The sequence below is a fragment of the Scyliorhinus torazame genome, chromosome 8 (genome assembly GCF_047496885.1).
Source record: "Scyliorhinus torazame isolate Kashiwa2021f chromosome 8, sScyTor2.1, whole genome shotgun sequence".
Taxonomy (NCBI): domain Eukaryota; kingdom Metazoa; phylum Chordata; class Chondrichthyes; order Carcharhiniformes; family Scyliorhinidae; genus Scyliorhinus; species Scyliorhinus torazame.
Genome location: NC_092714.1, coordinates 205,908,295 through 205,928,738, shown reverse-complemented (window position 1 = coordinate 205,928,738; position 20,444 = coordinate 205,908,295). Strand labels below are relative to the sequence as shown.

General features: G+C 53.1%; 1 protein-coding gene across 3 annotated transcripts in view; it reads right to left on the bottom strand.

Moving 5' to 3' along the window:
• Nucleotides 1–20,444, bottom strand: part of LOC140428339 (sulfotransferase 1C2-like) — a 70,388-nt gene that overhangs the window by 2,992 nt on the left and 46,952 nt on the right. For all 3 annotated transcript variants that reach the window (XM_072514700.1, XM_072514699.1, XM_072514698.1), the window contains 2 exons: nt 19,876–19,970; nt 52–232 (listed from right to left, as the gene is read on the bottom strand). In XM_072514700.1, coding sequence (XP_072370801.1) covers nt 52–232; nt 19,876–19,970 — 276 coding nt within the window. The remainder of the gene's footprint in view (nt 1–51; nt 233–19,875; nt 19,971–20,444) is intronic.

Here is a 20,444-nt window from a genome sequence, read left to right as displayed (position 1 = left end):
AAAGTCAATCCCGATCACCCCGCTCTCTCACCCTTGACCCTTCGAACCTACCCTTGCGCATGAACCTGGAGATGTTGTGATCCAAGATGTTCATCGGGAAGGTGGTGTAATTGGTCATCGGATTGTCCTTCATGACCTCGAAGGAGGAATGGTGAACGATCTTCTCAATGACGTCCTCTTCCAGAACCTTCTCCATGAACTCTGCCACCTTCAGGATCTCCCGTCTGGGATTCTATAGGATGGGAATGGACCGGAGTTAGAGACCTCAGGGGTCAGTGAGACAGGGGGACCGAGAAACCAGAACCGGGGTCAGGGGTCAGTGAGACAGGGGGACCGAGAAACCAGAACTGGGGTCAGGGGTCAGTGAGACAGGGGGACCGAGAAACCAGAACCGGGGTCAGGGGTCAGTGAGACAGGGGGACCGAGAAACCAGAACCGGGGTCAGGGGTCAGTGAGACAGGGGAGACTGAATAACTAGAACCGGGGTCAGGGGTCACTGAGAGAGGGGGACTGAGGAACCAGAACCGGGGTCAGGGGTCAGTGAGACAGGGGGGACTGAATAACTAGAACCGGGGTCAGGGGTCAGTGAGACAGGGGGGACCGAGAAACCTGAACCGGGGTCAGGGGTCAGTGAGACAGGGGGGACCGAGAAACCAGAACCGGGGTCAGGGGTCAGTGAGACAGGGGGGACCGAGAAACCAGAACCGGGGTCAGGGGTCAGTGAGACAGGGGGGACTGAGAAACCAGAACCGGGGTCAGGGGTCACTGAGAGAGGGGGACTGAGGAACCATAAGTGGGGTCAGGGGTCAAGCAGAGATTAACTGACCATCCACACCCAGGCTCATTGAGAGATGGACTGACCACCCAGACCAGGGGTCAGATGTCAGCAAGAGAGATACCGGCCATCCAGAACAGGGGTCAGAGGTCAGTGGGAGAGGCACTGACCCTCCAGGGCAAGGGTCAGAGGTCACAGTGAGGCATGGGCCCTTCAGACTCGGGGTTAGAGAGCAGTGACAGGGCAGCACGGTGGCGCAGTGGTTAGCACTGCTGCCTCACATCGCCGAGGTCCCAGGTTCGACTCCGGTCCCGGGTCACTGTCCGTGTGGAGTTTGCACATTCTCCCCGTGTCTGCGTGAGTCTCACCCCCACAACCCAAAGAGGTGCCGGGTCGGCTGATTGGCCGATGCTAAATTGCCCCTTAATTCGGAAAAATAATTGGGTATTCTACATTTATTTAGAAAAACAATAAAAACGAGAGCAGTGGGAGAGTGACTGACCTTTCAGACTGAGGGTCAGGGGTCAGTGGGAGAGGGACTGACCTTTCAGACTGAGGGTCAGGGGTCAGTGGGAGAGTGACTGACCTTTAAGACTGAGGGTCAGGGGTCAGTGGGAGAGGGACTGACCTTTCAGAATGAGGGTCAGGGGTCAGTAGGAGAGGGACTGACCACTCAGACTGAGGGTCAGGGGTCAGTGGGAGGGGGACTGACCTTTCAGACTGTGGGTCAGGGGTCAGTGGGAGAGGGACTGACCATTCAGACTGAGTGTCAGGGGTCAGTGGGAGAGGGACTGACCATTCAGACTGAGGGTCAGGGGTCAGTAGGAGAGGGACTGACCATTCAGACTGAGGGTCAGGGGTCAGTGGGAGGGGGGCTGACCTTTCAGACTGAGGGTCAGGGGTCAGTGGGAGAGGGACTGACCTTTCAGACTGAGGGTCAGGGGTCAGTAGGAGAGGGACTGACCATTCAGACTGAGAGTCAGGGGTCAGTGGGAGGGGGACTGACCTTTCAGACTGAGGGTCAGGGGTCAGTGGGAGAGGGACTGACCTTTCAGACTGAGGGTCAGGGGTCAGTGGGAGGGGGACTTACCTTTCAGACTGAGGGTCAGGGGTCAGTGGGAGAGTGACTGACCTTTCAGACTGAGGGTCAGGGGTCAGTGGGAGGGGGACTGACCTTTCAGACTGAGGGTCAGGGGTCAGTGGGAGAGGGACTGACCTTTCAGACTGAGGGTCAGGGGTCAGTGGGAGAGGGACTGACCTTTCAGACTGAGGGTCAGGGGTCAGTGGGAGGGGGACTGACCTTTCAGACTGAGGGTCAGGGGTCAGTGGGAGAGGGACTGACCATTCAGACTAAGGGTCAGGGGTCAGTAGGAGAGGGACTGACCATTCAGACTGAGGGTCAGGGGTCAGTAGGAGAGGGACTGACCATTCAGACTGAGGGTCAGGGGTCAGTGGGAGGGGGGCTGACCTTTCAGACTGAGGGTCAGGGGTCAGTGGGAGAGGGACTGACCTTTCAGACTGAGGGTCAGGGGTCAGTAGGAGAGGGACTGACCATTCAGACTGAGAGTCAGGGGTCAGTGGGAGGGGGACTGACCTTTCAGACTGAGGGTCAGGGGTCAGTGGGAGAGGGACTGACCTTTCAGACTGAGGGTCAGTGGTCAGTGGGAGGGGGACTGACCTTTCAGACTGAGGGTCAGGGGTCAGTGGGAGAGTGACTGACCTTTCAGACTGAGGGTCAGGGGTCAGTGGGAGGGGGACTGACCTTTCAGACTGAGGGTCAGGGGTCAGTGGGAGAGGGACTGACCTTTCAGACTGAGGGTCAGGGGTCAGTGGGAGAGTGACTGACCTTTCAGACTGAGGGTCAGTGGGAGAGGGACTGACCATTCAGACTGAGGGTCAGGGGTCAGTGGGACAGGGACTGACAATTCAGACTGAGGGTCAGGGGTCAGTGGGAGAGGGACTGACCATACAGACTGAGGGTCAGAGGGTCAGTGGGAGGGGGACTGACCATTCAGACTGAGGGTCAGGGGTCAGTGGGAGAGGGACTGACCATTCAAACTGAGGGTCGGGGGTCAGTGGGAGAAGGACTGACCATTCAGACTGAAGGTCAGGGGTCAGTGGGAGAGCGACTGACCATTCAGACTGAGGGTCAAGGGTCAGTGGGAGAGGGACTGACCATTCAGACTGAAGGTCAGGGGTCAGTGGGAGAGCAACTGACCATTCAGACTGAGGGTCAAGGGTCAGTGGGAGAGGGACTGACCATTCAGACCGAGGGTCAGGGGTCAGTGGGAGGGGGACTGACCATTCAGACTGAGGGTCAGGGGTCAGTGGGAGAGGGACTTACCATTCAGACTGAGTCTGTCTCTCTCTGTCTCTCTCTCTCTGTCTCTCTCTGTCTTTCTCTCTGTCTCGCTCTCTGTCTCTCTCTCTGTCTTTATCTCTGTCTCTCCTTCTGTCTCTCAAAATCTATTGCTCCAACTCTCTCCGTCTCTCTCACTCTGTCTCTCTCACTCTGTCGCTTTCTCCCGCACTCTCTCTTTCGCTGTCTCTATACCTCTCACGGTATCTCTCACGGTATCTCTCACTGTCTCTATCTCTCTCGCTCTCTCACCCTCGCTTTCACTGTGTCTGTTTCTCGCTCTCACTGTCTCGCTCTCTCTCTTTTGCTCTTCCTCGCTCTCTCTAGCTCGCTCTCTCTATCTCACGCTCTCTATCTCGCTCTCTCTATCTCGCGCTCTCTATCTCGCTCTCTCTAGCTCGCTCTCTCAATCTTACGCTCTCTATCTCGCTCTCTCTATCTCGCGCTCTCTATCTCGCTCTCTCTATCTCGCGCTCTCTATCTCGCTCTCTCAATCTCGCTCTCTCTATCTCGCACTCTCTATCTCGCTCTCTCTATCTCGCGCTCTCTATCTCGCGCTCTCTCTATCTCGCTCGCTCTATCGTACAATCTCTATCTCGCTCGCTCCAACTCGCTCTCTCTATCTCGTTCTCTCTATCTCGCTCTCTCTAGCTCGCTCGCTCTATCTCGCTCTCTATCTCGCTCTCTCTATCTCGCTCTTTCTATCTCGCTCTCACTGTCTCGCTTTCCCTGTCTCGCTCTCTCTCTTTCGTGCTCTCCAACCCGCGCTCCCTATCTCGCTCTCTCTACCTCGCTCTCTCTACCTCGCTCTCTCTACCTCGCTCTCTCTACCTCGCTCGCTCTACCTCGCTCGCTCTATCTTGCTCTCTCTATCGCTCTCTCTCTATTGCTCTCTCTCTAGCTCGCTCTCTCTAGCTCTCTCTCTCTAGCTCGCTCTCCCTATCTCGCTCTCTCCATCTCGCTCTCCCTATCTCACTCTTTCTATCGGGCTCTCTCTATCTCGCTCTCTCTATCGCGCTCTCTCTATCTCACTTGCTCTATCTCGCTCTGTCCATCATGTTCTCTCTATCGCGCTCTCTCTATCGCTCTCTCTATCTTGCTCTCCCTATCTCACGCTCTCTATCTCGCTCTCTCTATCGCGCTCTCTCCATTCGCTCTCTCTATCTCACTCTCTCTATCGCGCTCTCCCTTTCATGCTCTCTCTATCTCACTCTCTCTATCTCGCTCTCTCTATCTCGCACTCTCTCTATCTTGCACTCTCTCTATCTTGCACTCTCTATCAAGCTCTCTGTATCTGGCTCTCTCTATCGTGCTCTCCCTATCTCGCTCTCTCTATCTCGCTCTCTCTATCACGCTCTCTCTATCAAGCTCTCTGTATCTGGCTCTCTCTATCGTGCTCTCCCTATCCCGCTCTCCCTATCTCGCTCTCCGTATCTCGCTCTCCGTATCTCGGTCTCTCTATCTTGCTCTCTCTATCTCACTCTCTCGCTCTCCCTATCTCGCTCTCCCTATCTCGCTCTCCCTATCTCGCTCTCCCTATCTCGCTCTCCCTATCTCGCTCTCCCTATCTCGCTCTCCCTATCTCGCTCTCCCTATCTTGCTCTCCCTATCTTGCTCTCTCTAGCTCGCTCGCACTTTCTCGCTCTCTCTATCTCGCTCTCCCTATCTCACGCTCTCTATCTCGCTCTCCCTATCTTGCTCTCTCTATCTCGCTCTCCCTATCTCACACGCTCTATCTCACACTCTCTATCTCGCTCTCTCTATCTCGCTCTCCCTATCTCGCGCTCTCTATCTCGCGCTCTCTATCTCGCGCTCTCTATCTCGCTCACTCTCTTTCGCTCTCTCTATCTCACTCTCTATCTCACTCTTCCTTGCTCCCTCTCCATCTCGATCTCGCTCTTCCTCGCTCACCATCCCCCTCTCACTATCACGCTTTCTCTATCTCGCTCGCTCTCTGCATCTCGCTCGCTCTATCTTGCTCTCTCTATCTCACTCTCTCTATCTCTCTCTCTCTGTCTCTCTCTCTATCTCTCTCTCAAACTCTATCGCTCGCATTCTCATGTTCTGTCTTTCACTCTGTCTCTCCTTTTGTCTCTCAAAATCTATTGCTCTATCTCTCTCCGTCTCTCTCTCTCTGTCTGTCTCTCTCACTCTGTCGCTGTCTCCCGCACTCTCTTTCGCTGTCTCTATACCTCTCATGGTACCTCTCACGGTATCTCTCACTGTCTCTATCTCTCTCGCTCTCTCACCCTCGCTTTTACTGTGTCTGTTTCTCGCTCTCACTGTCTCGCTCTCTCTCTTTCGCTCTTCTTCACTCTCTCTAGCTCGCTCTCGCTATCTCGCTCTCACTATCTCGCTCTCTCTATCACACTCTCTCAATTTCACGCTCTCTATCTCGCTCTCTCTATCTCGCTCTCTCTACCTCGCGCTCTCTATCTCGCGCTCTCTCTATCTCGCTCTCTCAATCGTACAATCTCTATCTCGATCTCTCAATTTCGCGCTCTCTATCTCGCTCTCCCTATCACGCTCTCTCTATCTCGCTCGCTCTCTCCATCTCGCTCTCTCTATAGTACAATCTCTATCTCGCTCTCTCAATTTTGCTCTCTCTAGCTCGCTCTCTCTAGCTCGCTCTCTCTATCACGCTCTCTCTATCACGCTCTCTCTATCACGCTCTCTCTATCTCACTCGCCCTATCACGCTCTCTCTATCTCACTCTCCCTATCCCGCTCTCTCTATCTTGCTATCCCTATCTCGCTCTCTCTAGCTCGGTCTCTCTATCTCGCTCTCTCTATTTATCTCCCTCTATCTCGCTCTCTCTATCTCGCTTGCTCCATCTCGCTCGCTCCATCTCGCTCGCTCCATCTCGCTCTCTCTATCACGCTCTTTCTAGCTCGCTCTCTCTATTTATCTCTCTCTATCTCGCTCTTTCTATCTCACTCTCACTGTCTCGCTTTCCCTGTCGCGCTCTCGCTCTTTCGTGCTCACTATCTTGCTCTCTCTCTTTCGCTCTCTCTATCTCACTCTCTCAATCTCGCTCTTCCTCGCTCTCTCTCCTTCTCGATCTCGCTCTTCCTCGCTCACCATCTCGCTCTCACTATCACGCTCTCTCTATCTCGCTCTCTCTCCATTTTGCTCTCTCTATCAAACTCTCTGTATCGCTGTCCCTCGGTCTCTCTCTCCATCTTGCTCTTTCTATTGCACTCTCTCTATCGCGCACTCTCTATCACACTCTCTCTATCACACTCTCTCTATCACACTCGCTCTATCTCGCTCCCTCGATCTCGCACTCTCTATCTCGCTCTCTCAATCTTGCTCTCTCAATCTCGCTCGTTCTCTCTATCATGCTCTCTCTCTCTATCGTGCTCTCTCTATCTCGCTCTCTATCATGCTCTCTCTATCTCGCTCTCTATCGCGCTCTCTCTATCTTGCTCTCTATCGCACTCTCTCTATCCCGTTCTCTCCATCTCGCTCTCTCTATTGCGCTCTCTCTATCTCGCTCGCCCTATCCCGCTCTCCCTATCCCGCTCTCCCTATTTCGCTCTCCCTATCTTGCTCCCTCTATCTCGCTCTCCCTATCTCGCTCTCTCCAGCTCGTTCTCAATCGCGTTCTCACTATCTCGCTCTCTATCGCGCATTCTCTATCTTGCTCTCTATCACATTCTCTCTATCTCGCTCTCTCTATCTCGCTCTCCCTATCTCGCTCTCTCTATCGCGCTGTCCCTATCTTGCTCTCTCTATCTCGCTCTCTCTATCATGCTATCCCTATCCTACTCTCCCTATACCGCTTTCCCTATCCCGCTTTCCCTATCTCGCTCTCCCTATCTCGCTTTCTCTATCTCGCTCTCTCTATCTCGCTCTCTCTATCTCGCTCTCTCTATCTCGCTCTCTCTATCTCGCTCTCCCAATCTCGCTCTCTCTATCTCGCTCTCTCTATCTCGCTCTCTCTATCTCGCTCTCTCTATCTCGCTCTCTCTCTATCTCGCTCTCTCTATCTCGTTTTCTCTATCACGCTCTCTCTATCTCGCTCTCCCTATCTCACTCTCTCTATCTCGCTCTCTCTATCTCGCGCGCACTCTATCACGCACGCTCTATCTCTCCCTCTCTATCTTGCTCTCCCTATCTCGCGCGCTCTCTATCACGCACGCTCTATCTCGCTCTCGCTATCACACTCTCTCTATCAAGCTCTCTGTATCTCGCTCCTCTATCGCACTCTACCTATCTTGCTCTCTCTATCACGCTCTCCCTATCTCGCTCTCCCTATCTCGCTCTCCCTATCTCGCTCTCCCTATCTCGCTCTCCCTATCTCGCTCTCTATCTCGCTCTCCCTATCTCGCTCTCTCTATCGCGCTGTCCCTATCTTGCTCTCTCTATCTCGCTCTCTCTATCAAGCTATCCCTATCCTACTCTCCCGATAATGCTTTCCCTATCCCGCTTTCCCTATCTCGCTCTCCCTATCTCGCTTTCTCTATCTCGCTCTCGCTATCTCGCTCTCCCTATCTCGCTCTCTCTATCTCGCTCTCTCTATCTCGCTCGCTCTATCTCGCTCGCTCTCTCTCTCTATCTCGCTCTCTCTATCTCGTTTTCTTTATCACGCTCTCTCTATCTCGCTCTCCCTATCTCACTCTCTCTATCTCGCTCTCTCTATCTCGCGCGCTCTCTATCACGCACGCTCTATCTCTCCCTCTCTATCTTGCTCTCCCTATCTCGCGCGCTCTCTATCACGCACGCTCTATCTCGCTCTCGCTATCACACTCTCTCTATCAAGCTCTCTGAATCTCGCTCCTCTATCGCACTCTACCTATCTTGCTCTCTCTATCACGCTCTCCCTATCTCGCTCTCCCTATCTCGCTCTCCCTATCTCGCTCTCCCTATCTCGCTCTCACTTTCTCACTCTCTCTATCTCGCTCTCCCTATCTCGCGCTCTCTATCTCGCTCTCCCTATCTCGCTCTCCCTATCTCGCTCTCCCTATCTCGCGCTCTCTATTTCGCTCTCTCTATCTTGCTCTCCCTATCTCGCTCTCTCTATCTCGCTCTCTCTAGCTCGGTCTCTCGATCTCGCTCTCACTATCTCGCTCTCTCTATCTCGCTCGCTCCATCTCGCCCGCTCCATCTCGCTCTCTCTATCTCGCTCTCTCTATCTCGCTCTCCCTATCTCAATCTCTCTATCTCGCTCTCTCTATCTCGCGCGCTCTCTATCACGCACGCTCTATCTCTCCCTCTCTATCTCGCTCTCCCTATCTCGCGCGCTCTCTATCACGCACGCTCTATCTCGCTCTCGCTATCACACTCTCTCTATCAAGCTCTCTGTATCTGGCTCCTCTATCGCACTCTACCTATCTCGCTCTCTCTATCACGCTCTCCCTATCTCGCTCTCCCTATCTCGCTCTCCCTATCTAGCTCTCCCTATCTCGCTCTCCCTATCTCGCTCTCACTTTCTCGCTCTCTCTATCTCGCTCTTCCTATCTCGCGTTCTCTATCTCGCTCTTTCTATCTCGCGCTCTCTATTTCGCTCTCTCTATCTTGCTCTCTCTATCTCGCTCTCTCTATCTCGCTCTCTCTAGCTCGGTCTCTCTATCTCACTCTCTGTAACTCACTCTCTCTATCTCGCTCGCTCCATCTCGCCCGCTCCATCTCGCTCTCTCTATCTCGCTCTCTCTCTCTATCGTGCTCTCTCTATCTCGCTCTGTCTATTGCGCTCTCTATCTCGCTCTCTATCGCGCTCTCTCTATCTTGCTGTCTATCGCACTCTCTATCTCGCTCTCTCTATCTCGCTCTCTCTATCTCGCTCGCCCTATCCCGCTCTCCCTATCCCGCTCTCCCTATCCTGCTCTCCCTATCCCGCTCTCCCTATCTCGCTCTCCCTATCTCGCTCTCCCTATCGCGCTCTCCCTATCTCGCTCTCCCTATCTCGCTCTCTCTATCTCGCTCTCCCTATCTTGCTCTCTCTAGCTCGCTCTCAATCGTGCTCTCTCTCTCTTGCTCTCTATCACAATCTCACTTTCTTGCTCTATCTATCTCGCTCTCTATATCTCGCTCTCCCTATCTCGCTCTCCCCATCTTGCTCTCTCTAGCTCGCTCTCACTTTCTCGCTCTCTCTATCTCGCTCTCACTATCTCGCTCTCTCTATCTCGCTCTCTCTATCTCGCTCTCTCTATCTCTATATCGCTCTCTCTATATCGCTCTCTCTATCTCACTCTCTGTAACTCGCTCGCTCCATCTCGCTCGCTCCATCTCGCTCGCTCCATCTCGCTCTCTCTGTCTCGCTCTCTCTATCTCGATCTCTCTAGCTCGATCTCTCTAGCTCGGTTTCTCTATCTTGCTCTCGCTATCTCGCTCTCTCTAGCTCGCTCTCACTTTCTCGCTCTCTCTATCTCGCTCTCCCTATCTCACTCTCTCTATCTCACTCTCCCTATCTCACGCTCTCTATCTCTCTCTCTCTATCTCGCTCTCCCTATCTCGCACTCTCTATCGCACTCTCTCTATCATGCTCTCTCTATCATGCTCTCTCTAGCTCACTCTCTCTAGCTCGCTCTCTCAAGCTTGCTCTCTCAATCGTGCTCTCTCTATCTCACTCTGTGTATCGCGCTATCGCGCTCTCTATCGCGCTCTCTCTATCTTGCTCTCTATTGCGCTCTCTCTATCTTGCTCTCTATCGCGCTCTCTCTATCTCGCTCTCTCTATCTCGCTTTCTCTATCACGCTCTCTCTATCTCGCTCTCCCTATCACGCTCGCTCTATCTCACTCTCTCTGTCTCGCTCTCTCTATCTCACACTGTCTCTATCTTGGACTCTCTATCTCGCTCTATCACGCTCCCTCTATCAAGTTCTCTCTATCACGCTCTCCTTATCCCGCTCTCCCTACCCCGCTCCCCCTATACCGCTCTCCCTATCCCGCTCTCCCTATCTCGCTCTCCCTGTCGCGCTCTCTCTATCTCGCTCTCCCTATCTCACTCTCTCTATCTCGCTCTCTCTATCTCGCTCTCCCTATCTCGCTCTCCCTGTCGCGCTCTCTCTATCTCGCTCTCCCTATCTCACACTCTCTATCTCGCTCTCCCTATCCCGCTCTGCCTATACCGCTCTCCCTATCCTGCTCTCCCTATCTCGCTCTCCCTGTCGCGCTCTCTCTATCTCGCTCTCCCTATCTCACTCTCTCTATCTCGCTCTCTCTATCTCGCTCTCCCTATCTCGCTCTCCCTGTCGCGCTCTCCCTATCTCACTCTGTCTATCTCGCTCTGTCTATCTCGCTCTCTCTATCTCGCTCTCTCTATCTCGCTCTCCCTATCTCGCTCTCCCTGTCGCGCTCTCTCTATCTCGCTCTCCCTATCTCACTCTCTCTATCTCGCTCTCTCTATCTCGCTCTCCCTATCTCGCTCTCCCTGTCGTGCTCTCTCTTTCTCGCTCTCCCTATCTCACTCTCTCTATCTCGCTCTCTCTATCTCGCTCTCTATATATCGCTCTCCCTATCTCGCTCTCCCCATCTCGCTCTCTCTATCTCGCTCTCTCTATCTCGCTCTCTCTATCTCGCTCTCTCTATCTCGCTCTCTCTATCTCGCGCTCTCTATCTCGCGCTCTCTATCTCGCGCTCTCTATCTCACTCTATCTCGCTCTCTCTATCTCGCTCTCTCTATCTCGCGCTCTCTATCTCGCTCTCTCTATCTTGTGCTCTCTATCTCGCTCTCTCTATCTCGCTCTCTCTATATCGCTCTCTCTATCTCGCGCTCTGTAACTCGCTCGCTCCATCTCGCTCGCTCCATCTCGCTCGCTCCTTCTCTCTCTCTCTATCGCGCTCTCTCTATCTCGCTCTCTCTATCTCGCTCTATCTATCTCGCTCTCTCTATCTCGCTCTCTCTATCTCGCTCTCTCTATTTCGCTCCCTCTGTCTCGCACTTTCTATCTCGCTCTCTCAATCTTGCTCTCTCAATCTCGCTCGTTCTCTCTATCATGCTCTCGCTCTCTATCGTGCTCTCTCTATCTCGCTCTGTCTATCGCGCTCTCTCAAACTCGCTCTCTATCGCGCTCTCTCTATCTTGCTCTCTATCGCACTCTCTCTATCTCGCTCTCTCTATCTCGCTCGCCCGATCCCGCTCTCCCTATCCCGCTCTCCCTATCCCGCTCTCCCTATCCCGCTCTCCCTATCTCGCTCGCTCTATCTCGCTCGCTCTATCTCGCTCGCTCTATCTCGCTCTCCCTATCCCGCTCTCCCTATCCCGCTCTCCCTATCTCGCTCGCTCTATCTCGCTCTCCCTATCTCGCTCTCCCTACCTCGCTCTCCCTATCTCGCTCTCCCTATCTCGCTCTCCCTATCTCGCTCTCCCTATCTTGCTCTCTCTAGCTCGCTCTCAATCGCGCTCTCTCTATCTTGCTCTCTATCGCCTTCTCACTATCTCGCTCTCTATCGCGCATTCTCTATCTTGCTCTCTATCGCATTCTCTCTATCTCGCTCTCTCTATCTCACTCTCTCTATCTCGCTCTCTCTATCTCGCTCTCTCTATCTCGCTCTCTCTATCACTCTCGCTCTATCAAGCGATCTGTATCTGGCTCTCTCTATCGCGCTGTCCCTATCTTGCTCTTTCTATCTCGCTCTCTCTATCACGCTATCCCTATCCTGCTCTCCATATCCCGCTCTCCCTATCTCGCTCTCCCTATCCCGCTATCCCTATCTCGCTCTCTCTATCTCGCTCTCTATCTCGCTCTCCCTATCTCGCTCTCCCTATCTCGCTCTCCCTATCTCGCGCTCTCTATTTCGCTCTCTCTATCTTGCTCTCCCTATCTCGCTCTCTCTATCTCGCTCTCTCTAGCTCGGTCTCTCGATCTCGCTCTCACTATCTCGCTCTCTCTATCTCGCTCGCTCCATCTCGCCCGCTCCATCTCGCTCTCTCTATCTCGCTCTCTCTATCTCGCTCTCCCTATCTCAATCTCTCTATCTCGCTCTCTCTATCTCGCGCGCTCTCTATCACGCACGCTCTATCTCTCCCTCTCTATCTCGCTCTCCCTATCTCGCGCGCTCTCTATCACGCACGCTCTATCTCGCTCTCGCTATCACACTCTCTATCAAGCTCTCTGTATCTGGCTCCTCTATCGCACTCTACCTATCTCGCTCTCTCTATCACGCTCTCCCTATCTCGCTCTCCCTATCTAGCTCTCCCTATCTCGCTCTCCCTATCTCGCTCTCACTTTCTCGCTCTCTCTATCTCGCTCTCCCTATCTCGCGTTCTCTATCTCGCTCTTTCTATCTCGCGCTCTCTATTTCGCTCTCTCTATCTTGCTCTCTCTATCTCGCTCTCTCTATCTCGCTCTCTCTAGCTCGGTCTCTCTATCTCACTCTCTGTAACTCACTCTCTCTATCTCGCTCGCTCCATCTCGCCCGCTCCATCTCGCTCTCTCTATCTCGCTCTCTCTCTCTATCGTGCTCTCTCTATCTCGCTCTGTCTATTGCGCTCTCTATCTCGCTCTCTATCGCGCTCTCTCTATCTTGCTGTCTATCGCACTCTCTATCTCGCTCTCTCTATCTCGCTCTCTCTATCTCGCTCGCCCTATCCCGCTCTCCCTATCCCGCTCTCCCTATCCTGCTCTCCCTATCCCGCTCTCCCTATCTCGCTCTCCCTATCTCGCTCTCCCTATCGCGCTCTCCCTATCTCGCTCTCCCTATCTCGCTCTCTCTATCTCGCTCTCCCTATCTTGCTCTCTCTAGCTCGCTCTCAATCGTGCTCTCTCTCTCTTGCTCTCTATCACAATCTCACTTTCTTGCTCTATCTATCTCGCTCTCTATATCTCGCTCTCCCTATCTCGCTCTCCCCATCTTGCTCTCTCTAGCTCGCTCTCACTTTCTCGCTCTCTCTATCTCGCTCTCACTATCTCGCTCTCTCTATCTCGCTCTCTCTATCTCGCTCTCTCTATCTCTATATCGCTCTCTCTATATCGCTCTCTCTATCTCACTCTCTGTAACTCGCTCGCTCCATCTCGCTCGCTCCATCTCGCTCGCTCCATCTCGCTCTCTCTATCTCGCTCTCTCTATCTCGCTCTCTCTGTCTCGCTCTCTCTATCTCGATCTCTCTAGCTCGGTTTCTCTATCTTGCTCTCGCTATCTCGCTCTCTCTAGCTCGCTCTCACTTTCTCGCTCTCTCTATCTCGCTCTCCCTATCTCACTCTCTCTATCTCACTCTCCCTATCTCACGCTCTCTATCTCTCTCTCTCTATCTCGCTCTCCCTATCTCGCACTCTCTATCGCACTCTCTCTATCATGCTCTCTCTATCATGCTCTCTCTAGCTCACTCTCTCTAGCTCGCTCTCTCAAGCTTGCTCTCTCAATCGTGCTCTCTCTATCTCACTCTGTGTATCGCGCTATCGCGCTCTCTATCGCGCTCTCTCTATCTTGCTCTCTATTGCGCTCTCTCTATCTTGCTCTCTATCGCGCTCTCTCTATCTCGCTCTCTCTATCTCGCTTTCTCTATCACGCTCTCTCTATCTCGCTCTCCCTATCACGCTCGCTCTATCTCACTCTCTCTATCTCGCTCTCTCTATCTCACACTGTCTCTATCTTGGACTCTCTATCTCGCTCTATCACGCTCCCTCTATCAAGTTCTCTCTATCACGCTCTCCTTATCCCGCTCTCCCTACCCCGCTCCCCCTATACCGCTCTCCCTATCCCGCTCTCCCTATCTCGCTCTCCCTGTCGCGCTCTCTCTATCTCGCTCTCCCTATCTCACTCTCTCTATCTCGCTCTCTCTATCTCGCTCTCCCTATCTCGCTCTCCCTGTCGCGCTCTCTCTATCTCGCTCTCCCTATCTCACACTCTCTATCTCGCTCTCCCTATCCCGCTCTGCCTATACCGCTCTCCCTATCCTGCTCTCCCTATCTCGCTCTCCCTGTCGCGCTCTCTCTATCTCGCTCTCCCTATCTCACTCTCTCTATCTCGCTCTCTCTATCTCGCTCTCCCTATCTCGCTCTCCCTGTCGCGCTCTCCCTATCTCACTCTGTCTATCTCGCTCTGTCTATCTCGCTCTCTCTATCTCGCTCTCTCTATCTCGCTCTCCCTATCTCGCTCTCCCTGTCGCGCTCTCTCTATCTCGCTCTCCCTATCTCACTCTCTCTATCTCGCTCTCTCTATCTCGCTCTCCCTATCTCGCTCTCCCTGTCGTGCTCTCTCTTTCTCGCTCTCCCTATCTCACTCTCTCTATCTCGCTCTCTCTATCTCGCTCTCTATATATCGCTCTCCCTATCTCGCTCTCCCCATCTCGCTCTCTCTATCTCGCTCTCTCTATCTCGCTCTCTCTATCTCGCTCTCTCTATCTCGCTCTCTCTATCTCGCGCTCTCTATCTCGCGCTCTCTATCTCGCGCTCTCTATCTCACTCTATCTCGCTCTCTCTATCTCGCTCTCTCTATCTCGCGCTCTCTATCTCGCTCTCTCTATCTTGTGCTCTCTATCTCGCTCTCTCTATCTCGCTCTCTCTATATCGCTCTCTCTATCTCGCGCTCTGTAACTCGCTCGCTCCATCTCGCTCGCTCCATCTCGCTCGCTCCTTCTCTCTCTCTCTATCGCGCTCTCTCTATCTCGCTCTCTCTATCTCGCTCTATCTATCTCGCTCTCTCTATCTCGCTCTCTCTATCTCGCTCTCTCTATTTCGCTCCCTCTGTCTCGCACTTTCTATCTCGCTCTCTCAATCTTGCTCTCTCAATCTCGCTCGTTCTCTCTATCATGCTCTCGCTCTCTATCGTGCTCTCTCTATCTCGCTCTGTCTATCGCGCTCTCTCAAACTCGCTCTCTATCGCGCTCTCTCTATCTTGCTCTCTATCGCACTCTCTCTATCTCGCTCTCTCTATCTCGCTCGCCCGATCCCGCTCTCCCTATCCCGCTCTCCCTATCCCGCTCTCCCTATCCCGCTCTCCCTATCTCGCTCGCTCTATCTCGCTCGCTCTATCTCGCTCGCTCTATCTCGCTCTCCCTATCCCGCTCTCCCTATCCCGCTCTCCCTATCTCGCTCGCTCTATCTCGCTCTCCCTATCTCGCTCTCCCTACCTCGCTCTCGCTATCTCGCTCTCCCTATCTCGCTCTCCCTATCTCGCTCTCCCTATCTTGCTCTCTCTAGCTCGCTCTCAATCGCGCTCTCTCTATCTTGCTCTCTATCGCCTTCTCACTATCTCGCTCTCTATCGCGCATTCTCTATCTTGCTCTCTATCGCATTCTCTCTATCTCGCTCTCTCTATCTCACTCTCTCTATCTCGCTCTCTCTATCTCGCTCTCTCTATCTCGCTCTCTCTATCACTCTCGCTCTATCAAGCGATCTGTATCTGGCTCTCTCTATCGCGCTGTCCCTATCTTGCTCTTTCTATCTCGCTCTCTCTATCACGCTATCCCTATCCTGCTCTCCATATCCCGCTCTCCCTATCTCGCTCTCCCTATCCCGCTATCCCTATCTCGCTCTCTCTATCTCGCTCTCTCTATCTCGCTCTCTATCTCGCTTTCTCTATCACGCTCTCCCTATCTCGCTCTCTCTATCTCGCTCTCTCTATCGCGCTCTCTCTATCATGCTCTCTCTATCATGCTCTCTCTATCATGCTCTCTCTCTCGTGCTCTCTCTATCTCGCTCTCTCTATCTCGCTCTCTCTATCACGCTCTTTCTATCTCGCTCTCTCTATTTATCTCTCTCTATCTCGCTCTTTCTATCTCGCTCTCACTGTCTCACTTTCCCTGTCGCGCTCTCGCTCTTTCGTGCTCACTATCTTGCTCTCTCTCTTTCGCTCTCTCTATCTCACTCTCTCAATCTCGCTCTTCCTCGCTCTCTCTCCATCTCGATCTCGCTCTTCCTTGCTCACCATCTCGCTCTCACTATCACGCTCTCTCTATCTCGCTCTCTCTCCATTTTGCTCTCTCTATCAAACTCTCTGTCTCGCTGTCCCTCGGTCTCTCTCTCCATCTTGCTCTTTCTATTGCACTCTCTCTATCGCGCACTCTCTATCACACTCTCTCTATCACACTCGCTCTATCTCGCTCCCTCTATCTCGCACTCTCTATCTCGCTCTCTCAAACTTGCTCTCTCAATCTCGCTCGTTCTCTCTATCATGCTCTCTCTCTCTAGCTCGCTCTCACTTTCTCGCTCTCTCTATCTCACTCTCCCTATCTCACGCTCTCTATCTCTCTCTCTCTATCTCGCTCTCCCTTTCTCGCACTCTCTATCTCACTCTCTCTATCATGCTCTCTCTAGCTCACTCTCTCTAGCTCGCTCTCTCAAGCTTGCTCTCTCAATAGAGCTCTCTCTTTCTCACTCTGTGTATCGCGCTATCGCGCTCTCTATCGCGCTCTCTCTCTCTTGCTCTCTATTGCGCTCTCTCTATCTTGCTCTCTATCGCGCTCTCTCTATCTTGCTCTCTCTATCTCGCTCTCTCTATCACGCTCTCTCTATCTCGCTCTCCATATCACGCTCGCTCTATCTCACACTCTCTATCTCGCTCTCTCTATCTCACACTGTCTCTATCTTGCTCTCTATCGCGCTCTCTCTATCTCGCTCTCCCTGTCGCGCTCTCTCTATCTCGCTCTCCCTATCTCACTCTCTCTGTCTCGCTCTCTCTATCTCGCTCTCCCTATCTCGCTCTCCCTGTCGCGCTCTCTCTATCTCGCTCTCCCTATCTCACTCTCTCTATCTCGCTCTCCCTATCTCACTCTCTCTATCTCGCTCTCCCTATCCCGCTCTCCCTATCCCGCTCTCCCTATCCCGCTCTCCCTATCCCGCTCTCCCTATCCTGCTCTCCCTATCTCGTTCTCCCTGTCGCGCTCTCTCTATCTCGCTCTCCCTATCTCACTCTCTCTATCTCGCTCTCTCTATCTCGCTCTTCCTATCTCGCTCTCCCTGTCGCGCTCTCTCTATCTCACTCTCCCTATCTCACTCTGTCTATCTCGCTCTCTCTATCTCGCTCTCCCTATCTCGCTCTCCCTGTCACGCTCTCTCTATCTCGCTCTCCCTATCTCACTCTCTCTATCTCGCTCTCTCTATTTCGCTCTCCCTATCTCGCTCTCCCTGTCGCGCTCTCTCTTTCTCGCTCTCCTTCTCTCACTCTCTCTATCTCGCGCTCTCTATCTCGCTCTCTATATATCGCTCTCCCTATCTCGCTCTCCCCATCTTGCTCTCTCTAGCTCGCTCTCTCTATCTCGCTCTCTCTATCTCACTCTCTCTATCTCGCGCTCTCTATCTCACTCTCTCTATCTCGCTCTCTCTATCTCGCTCTCTCTATCTCGCGCTCTCTATCTCACTCTATCTCGCTCTCTCTATCTCGCTCTCTCTATCTCGCTCTCTCTATCTCGCTCTCTCTATCTCGCTCTCTCTATCTCGTGCTCTCTATCTCGTGCTCTCTATCTCGTGCTCTCTATCTCGTGCTCTCTATTTCGCTCTCTCTATCTCGCTCTCTATATATCGCTCTCTCTATCTCGCGCTCTGTAACTCGCTCGCTCCTTCTCGCTCTCTCTATCGCGCTCTCTCTATCTCGCTCTCTCTATCTCGCTCTCTCTATCTCGCTCTCTCTATTTCGCTCCCTCTATCTCGCACTTTCTATCTCGCTCTCTCAATCTTGCTCTCTCAATCTCGCTCGTTCTGTCTATCATGCTCTCGCTCTCTATCGTGCTCTCTCTATCTCGCTCTGTCTATCGCGCTCTCTCTATCTCGCTCTCTATCGCGCTCTCTCTATCTTGCTCTCTATCGCACTCTCTCTATCTCGCTCTCTCTATCTCGCTCGCCCGATCCCGCTCTCCCTATCCCGTTCTCCCTATCCCGCTCTCCCTATCTCGCTCTCCCTATCTCGCTCGCTCTATCTCGCTCTCCCTATCCCGCTCTCCCTATCCCGCTCTCCCTATCTCGCTCTCCCTATCTCGCTCTCGCTATCTCGCTCTCCCTATCTCGCTCTCCCTATCTCGCTCTCCCTATCTCGCTCTCCCTATCTTGCTCTCTCTAGCTCGCTCTCAATCGCGCTCTCTCTATCTTGCTCTCTATCGCGTTCTCACTATCTCGCTCTCTATCGCGCATTCTCTATCTTGCTCTCTATCGCATTCTCTCTATCTCGCTCTCTCTATCTCACTCTCTCTATCTCGCTCTCTATCTCGCTCTCTCTATCTCGCTCTCTCTATCTCGCTCTCTCTATCTCGCTCTCGCTCTATCAAGCGATCTGTATCTGGCTCTCTCTATCGCGCTGTCCCTATCTTGCTCTTTCTATCTCGCTCTCTCTATCACGCTATCCCTATCCTGCTCTCCATATCCCGCTCTCCCTATCTCGCTCTCCCTATCCCGCTCTCCCTATCTCGCTCTCTCTATCGCGCTCTCTCTATCGCGCTCTCTCTGTCTCACTCTCTCTATCTCGCTCTCTCTATCGCGATCTCTCTATCACGCTCTTTCTATCTCGCTCTCTCTATTTATCTCTCTCTATCTCGCTCTTTCTATCTCGCTCTCACTGTCTCGCTTTCCCTGTCGCGCTCTCGCTCTTTCGTGCTCACTATCTTGCTCTCTCTCTTTCGCTCTCTCTATCTCACTCTCTCAATCTCGCTCTTCCTCGCTCTCTCTCCATCTCGATCTCGCTCTTCCTCGCTCACCATCTCGCTCTCACTATCATGCTCTCTCTATCTCGCTCTCTCTCCATTTTGCTCTCTCTATCAAACTCTCTGTCTCGCTGTCCCTCGGTCTCTCTCTCCATCTTGCTCTTTCTATTGCACTCTCTCTATCGCGCACTCTCTATCACACTCTCTCTATCACACTCGCTCTATCTCGCTCCCTCTATCTCGCTCTCTCTATCTCGCTCTCTTTATCTCGCGCTCTCTATCGCGCTCTCTCTATCGCGCTCTCTCTGTCTCACTCTCTCTATCTCGCGCTCTCTATCTCGCTCTCTCTATCTCGCTCTCTCTATCTCGCTCTCTCTATCTCGTGCTCTCTATCGTGCTCTCTCTATCGCGCTCTCTCTATCTCGCGCTCTCTATCTCGCGCTCTCTATCTCGCGCTCTCTATCTCGCTCTCTCTATCTCGCTCTCCCTATCTCGCTCTCTCAATCGTGCTCTCTCTATCGCGCTCTCGCTGTCTCGCTCTCTCTATCTCGCACTCTCTCTATCTCGCGCTCTCTCTATCTCACGCTCTCTCTATCTCGCTCGCTCTAGCTCGGTTTCTCTATCTCGCTCTCGCTATCTCGCTCTCTCGCTCTCTCAAGCTCGGTCTCTCTATCGCGCTCTCTCTATCGCGCTCTCTCTATCGCGCTCTCTCTATCGCGCTCTCTCTATCTCGCTCTCTCTATCGCGCTCTCTCTATCGCGCTCTCTCTGTCGCGCTCTCACTATCGCGCTCTCTCTATCTCGCTCTCTCTATCTCGCTCTCTCTATCTCACTCTCTCAAGCTCGGTCTCTCTATCGCGTTCGCGCTCTCTCTATCGCGCTCTCTCGATCGCGCTCTCTCTGTCGCGCTCTCTCTATCGCGCTCTCTCTATCGCGCTCTCTCTATCGCGCTCTCTCTATCTCGCGCTCTCTATCTCGCGCTCTCTATCTCGCTCTCTCTATCTTGCTCTCCCTATCTCGCTCTCTCTAGCTCGGTCTCTCTATCTCGCTCTCACTATCTCGTTCTCTCTATCTCCCTCTCTCTATCTCCCTCTCTCTATCTCCCTCTCTCTATCTCCCTCTCTATCTTGCTCCCTCTCTCTCTCTCACACCCCCCTCCCTCTGTCTGTGTCACACCCTCGGACACTCATTCTCCTCCACACTCGGTCCCTCCCACTGCCGTTACCTCCTTCATATCCTCATAGAAGAGGAAGAGAATCCGATGTTTGTCCTGCGCTTCCCACCATCCCTTCACATGGTCGTACCATGAACCCCAGCTCACTGAAACAGAGCAAGAACAGGCACAGTAAGATCCCACCGAGTATATGCCTGTTCCCAAAGACAAAAACAGGGACAGTGTAGAGGGAGCTTTACTCTGTATCTAACCCCGTACTGTACCTGTCCTGGGAGTGTTTGATGGGGACAGTGTAGAGGAAGCTTTACCCTGTATCTAACCCCGTGCTGTCCCTGTCCTGGGAGTGTTTGATGGGGACAGTGTAGAGGGAGCTTTACTCTGTATCTAACCCCGTGCTGTACCTGTCCTGGGAGTGTTTGATGGGGACGGTGTAGAGGGAGCTTTACTCTGTCTCTAACCCCGTACTGTACCTGTCCTGGGAGTGTTTGATGGGGACAGTGTCGAGGCGAGCTTTACTCTGTATCTAACCCCATGCTGTACCTGTCCTGGGAGTGTTTGATGGGGACGGTGTAGAGGGAGCTTTACTCTGTCTCTAACCCCGTACTGTACCTGTCCTGGGA